This window comes from Ipomoea nil, unplaced genomic scaffold (genome assembly GCF_001879475.1).
Source record: "Ipomoea nil cultivar Tokyo-kokei standard unplaced genomic scaffold, Asagao_1.1 scaffold3199, whole genome shotgun sequence".
Lineage (NCBI taxonomy): Eukaryota > Viridiplantae > Streptophyta > Magnoliopsida > Solanales > Convolvulaceae > Ipomoea > Ipomoea nil.
This window is the reverse complement of record NW_017619627.1, coordinates 2314011-2318458: the sequence shown is the minus strand read 5'-3', so window position 1 is coordinate 2318458 and position 4448 is coordinate 2314011. Positions and strand designations below refer to the sequence as shown.

The window sequence follows — 4448 nt, the reverse complement described above, 5'->3', positions numbered from 1 at the left end:
ATTGGGTTGTGAGGGTCATAGTGCTTAGAAAATTGGCCTTTTAAAAGGGCAAGATTAACGAGTATGTTTAACCAAAAAGAATAAAGAGGAGATTGGGGATCCGGGATGTAATTACTACTGTATCTCATGGCAGTCTGACTTTATCAGAGATCACAGGCGCCACCGTTAAGTCTTCCTTAGTACTGTCCTTTCAGCTTTCATACAACAGTATAATGGCTGAAGAAATTCATATAACAAATCAATTTTCTACCCAAAAAGTGAAAACTTATGTTCTGCGGAGGCTTTTTTGCTTGAGTAGCAAGAAATCACACAGCTTTTTATGTGGTGGATCCATCCAAACGTGTAGCGTAGCTATGCTTCCCTGCTAAACCAATTTCTACTCACCTTCAAGTAACCCAACTTTAAGCAGATTGCATGATTTCTCTACGATAACAAAGAAATCTAAAGTCATACATTTGTTTCCGAGAATCAAACTTATGACCTTATGGAGTTGTGGTTACTATGTAACAAGTTAACCAATTTGATTTGGGTTAATACCCATATACTTGCTAACTTGGTGTTTGGGAAAGGGGTAAAACCGTAAAAGTGGCATTGTTGTGAAAATTAGCGTACAAGCATCAGAGACCCTATGGGGTCACGTTAAGGTACATTTCGTGATTAACTTTTCCTACTAAGTCTTCAAGGTAGGAATGGTGGAGATCTTCGGGATTGGGGTGCAATCCTAGTTACGTGCCAATGAAAGTTTTCTTTACTAATAATTAGGGATTAATAAATATTTTAGAGAAGAAGGGAAGAAGATGAGAATAAAATTAAATCAGCCTCCTTTTTACTGCAACTAAGGCGTCTTTCTTGTACATAACACAGCTTTAAGGTCCTGTAAGCAAATACAGCAGCTGCAGCTTCTTTATTTGGCTCTTTCATGGCTAGAATCAAGGAAAACACGTGCAACAGTCACGTGTGTGTGGAGTGCCCACAGACCCACACTAAGTAAATAATGTTTGGATTCAGCCAAGTTAGCCAGACAGTTCATTAATAATTATAAAATTTTAAATTTAATTCTTTAGAGAACTGTTTATTAGCTTTATTGGTTTAAGCACGTCAACTAACTTAGACTTATTTGTGATCCTTTGTTGGTTTCACCCAGAACACGCCCTTCTTTGTCGGCTTCACCCAGAACACACCCTTCAAGTAGGGCCGTAGACTTTCTCATAAATCAAAGAAGAATGTTTGGGGATGGAGACATGGAGTTGATCCAAACAAAACAAATTGGAAAAAGGGTTTGTGGCCCATGTGAACATTGAAATTATATTCTGATTCCCAAAGTCCTTTTTATATCTTATGGTCCAGTATTCTTCTTTTCAAGAAAATATAATGCTGACATCTTTTTGGGTTGGGACAAAATGTACTCACCTCTATCAATAGATTTTCACAAGAGATGAAACAGCCACAAAATGTCCTTCCTAAAGAATCCCCCTTTTGGCCTGATTGTGATACCCATTTCAAAGTGAATCAAGAATCCCAATGCTGCCCTTATCATTTACTTCATCATCTTCCTGTCAAGCCATTTTCACTGCCTAAACTTTGTTCATTCCTGCAACCCTTCAAGCAGATAGCCTTTTTAAACAGTGAATAAAGAACTGGGATTGGAAATGTCTTTTGGAATAAGGCATTATCCAATGTGTAACATCATTGAAGAATTAACTGAGTCTTTCTGCTTGAAGCAGGCAAAAAAATTGTTAACAGTTTATACAAGACAGCAGGGAAGTATTAAGTTTGGATTAGAGAGCAATAATTACACACAGCGCAACTCAATATGAATAAAAATTAGTTTCTTCCATAAGGTAAGAGTATAGCAAAGCAAAGGCGCATCGAGATTTAGGCTGAGAATCTCATTGTTCAGCAAAACCGGGAAGGTCCCTTGAGCACTATTCTGCAGTTTCTGTACAATAGAAACTGTAAAGTTTCTGAACTAATATCAGTGAAGTTTTCTTCTATTCCTAAAGTCTAAAGAAAAGTAAAAACTTTTTTTCCAGGTTGGCTGATTATCACCTCTCCTTTAGGGGCACTAATCTATGATAGCCACTTACATCTGATCATCAAATCACACTCCCAAGAACAAAACATAATTTTCCCCACCCTAGTTAGTTGCCAATAATGGAGGTCTAAGACTTGGAGAGGAGCAGAGGAATTGTCAAAACACGCTTACCATGAGGAATGCTTATGATTTGCAAAAACAAAAACTTCACCAACCATTTGAAGAGGTAAATATTAAACGCTTCACCCTAAGAAAGACACTAATTTACAACCAATCAATTGTCTCTCAAGCATACTGCTCGGCTAAGTATTCCAAATTTCCCAATGTGTAATCTTCCAACAAACGCGTTAGAACACACTATCTTCTCTATGCCCTTTTCTTTATTTGTGTAGAAGGACAGGGCAGATTTCTCGCGTCTAAGGAGCAACAGGACATGCACAACCGAAAACATCAGAACAAAAGCATATGCACTCAATAGTTTTATTTTCCAATTGTCCTCGTCATAAGGTGTTTTGTGTTTAAAGGTTTATCTATATCTATCATACAATGCTATAATGTCAGATAGAAAACATCCACCTACTAGCAAAGTTTAAGTGCTACCGAGTATAATTTAAAGGCGAAAGCATGTATAAATATAAACCTGGCAGCCACCTAATAGCATCAGAATATGAAAGCTCCAGTAACGAAATGTATCAGTGTTGTGTCCATTGAATACTCTTAATATCAATGCCTTCCTTAACCATCTCATAAAGTGGGCTCATCTCCCTCAATTTCTCGACCTGATTCACTGTAAGCTCCACTGCTCTATCAATCTCCTCCTCTGTAGTGAACCGCCCGATTCCATATCTAATCGACGTGTGTGCCATGTCCTCTTCCACTCCCAGCGCCCTCAAAACATACGAGGGCTCCAAGCTAGCGCTAGTGCAAGCGCTCCCGCTCGACACTGCAACCTCCTTAAGCCCCATCAACAAGCTCTCGCCCTCCACATACGCGAAAGACAGGTTCAAATTCCCAGCATAGCGCCTCTCTAAACTGCCATTGACAACCACACCATCAATTCTAGCCTTGATTCCATTCAGTAGCCTATCCTGTAAAGATTTGATCTTTACAGTGTCATATTCCATTTCCTTGTTGGCTAGCTCACAGGCTGCCCCAAACCCTACTACCAATGGAGTTGGAACAGTCCCACTCCTAATCCCTCTCTCCTGTCCACCGCCATTCATTTGGGGCTCAACTCGAATTCTCGGCCGGCGTCTCATGTACAAAGCTCCCACGCCTTTAGGGCCGTAGATCTTATGCCCACTTAGCGACATTAAACTAATGTTCATCGTTTCAACGTCGATTTGAATCTTCCCCAGAGCCTGTGCGGCATCGGTGTGGAAAGGAACATTGAATTCCCTGCAAATTTTCCCGATTTCCTCGACGGGCTGAATCACGCCGATCTCATTATTCACCATCATGATTGAAACGAGACCGGTGTCGGGTCGGATCGCGGCCCGGAGCTTATCTAGGTTAACGAGGCCGTCCGGGTCAACCGGAAGATAAGTGACGTCGAAACCCTCTTGCTGGAGATGACGGCAGGAATCGAGAACGCACTTGTGCTCCGTCTGGGTAGTGATGACGTGGCGCTTCTTCTCCCTGTAGAAGTGCATGACGCCCTTAACGGAGACGTTATTCGACTCGGTAGCTCCCGAAGTGAAAATAATCTCCTTGGGGGAAGCATTGATGAGGGCCGCGACGTGGGCTCGGGCCTCCTCGACGGCCCGGTCGGATTCCCAGCCGTAGAGATGGGTGCGCGAGTGAGGGTTGCCGAAGCGGGAGAGATAGTAGGGAAGCATGGCGTCCAGGACTCTGGGGTCCACCGGGGACGTGGCTTGCACGTCCAGGTACAGAGGCCTGCCGGCGATCCTTACTCCTTTCATGGTGATTCCGGCGGCGTCCTCCTCGAATGGCTCTACTGCCGCCGCCGCCGCAGTGGAGAAGCGGCGAGAATATATGGAGGGTTTAGCAACCGTACGGCGGAGCGCGGTGGCTAGAATCTTGGAAGCCATAGTTAAAAATCGCTGACGTGTACAGTGCCCTGTGAATTAATTCCCAGAAAACGTGTGTCTAGTGCAGGAATGGATGCACCTAATCTTTCACGTACTAGCTCTACTCGAATTTAAGTTAAAGCGATTATCTTTGCATCTATTCCTCCAACTACAAATGGGTGGGTCCTATCCCCACTAAGTAGAGTATTATTTGAATACTTACAAATGGTTAAGGATTTAATTTTTACTGAATGAGTTTGTTCTATATAATTTGAAAAAAATGTCAAATAGACTATTAAATTTTTACACATTTTACAATTAAATTATCAAACTAAAAAATGTGTAATTAGACTGTTAGGAATATAGCGGAATAATGCGGAAGC

At 41.9% G+C, this 4448-nt stretch overlaps 1 protein-coding gene across 3 annotated transcripts; it reads right to left on the bottom strand.

Moving 5' to 3' along the window:
* Positions 1–1293: 1293 nt before the first annotated feature.
* LOC109168570 (cysteine desulfurase, mitochondrial-like) lies at positions 1294–4222 on the bottom strand. Of its 3 annotated transcripts, none has more exons than XR_002052101.1 (2): positions 2676–4222; positions 1294–1599 (listed from the first exon to the last, which is right to left on the bottom strand). XR_002052101.1 is itself a non-coding variant. In XM_019317630.1 (2 exons), the coding sequence occupies exon 1, from the start codon at positions 4084–4086 to the stop codon at positions 2728–2730; it is 1359 nt and encodes a 452-aa protein (XP_019173175.1). In that variant the 5' UTR covers positions 4087–4222; the 3' UTR covers positions 1294–1612; positions 2689–2727. The 3 variants fall into 3 exon arrangements, 1 of the variants encoding a protein (XP_019173175.1); XR_002052102.1 differs by having other exon boundaries at positions 1294–1591; XM_019317630.1 differs by having other exon boundaries at positions 1294–1612; positions 2689–4222.
* Positions 4223–4448: the final 226 nt, after the last annotated feature.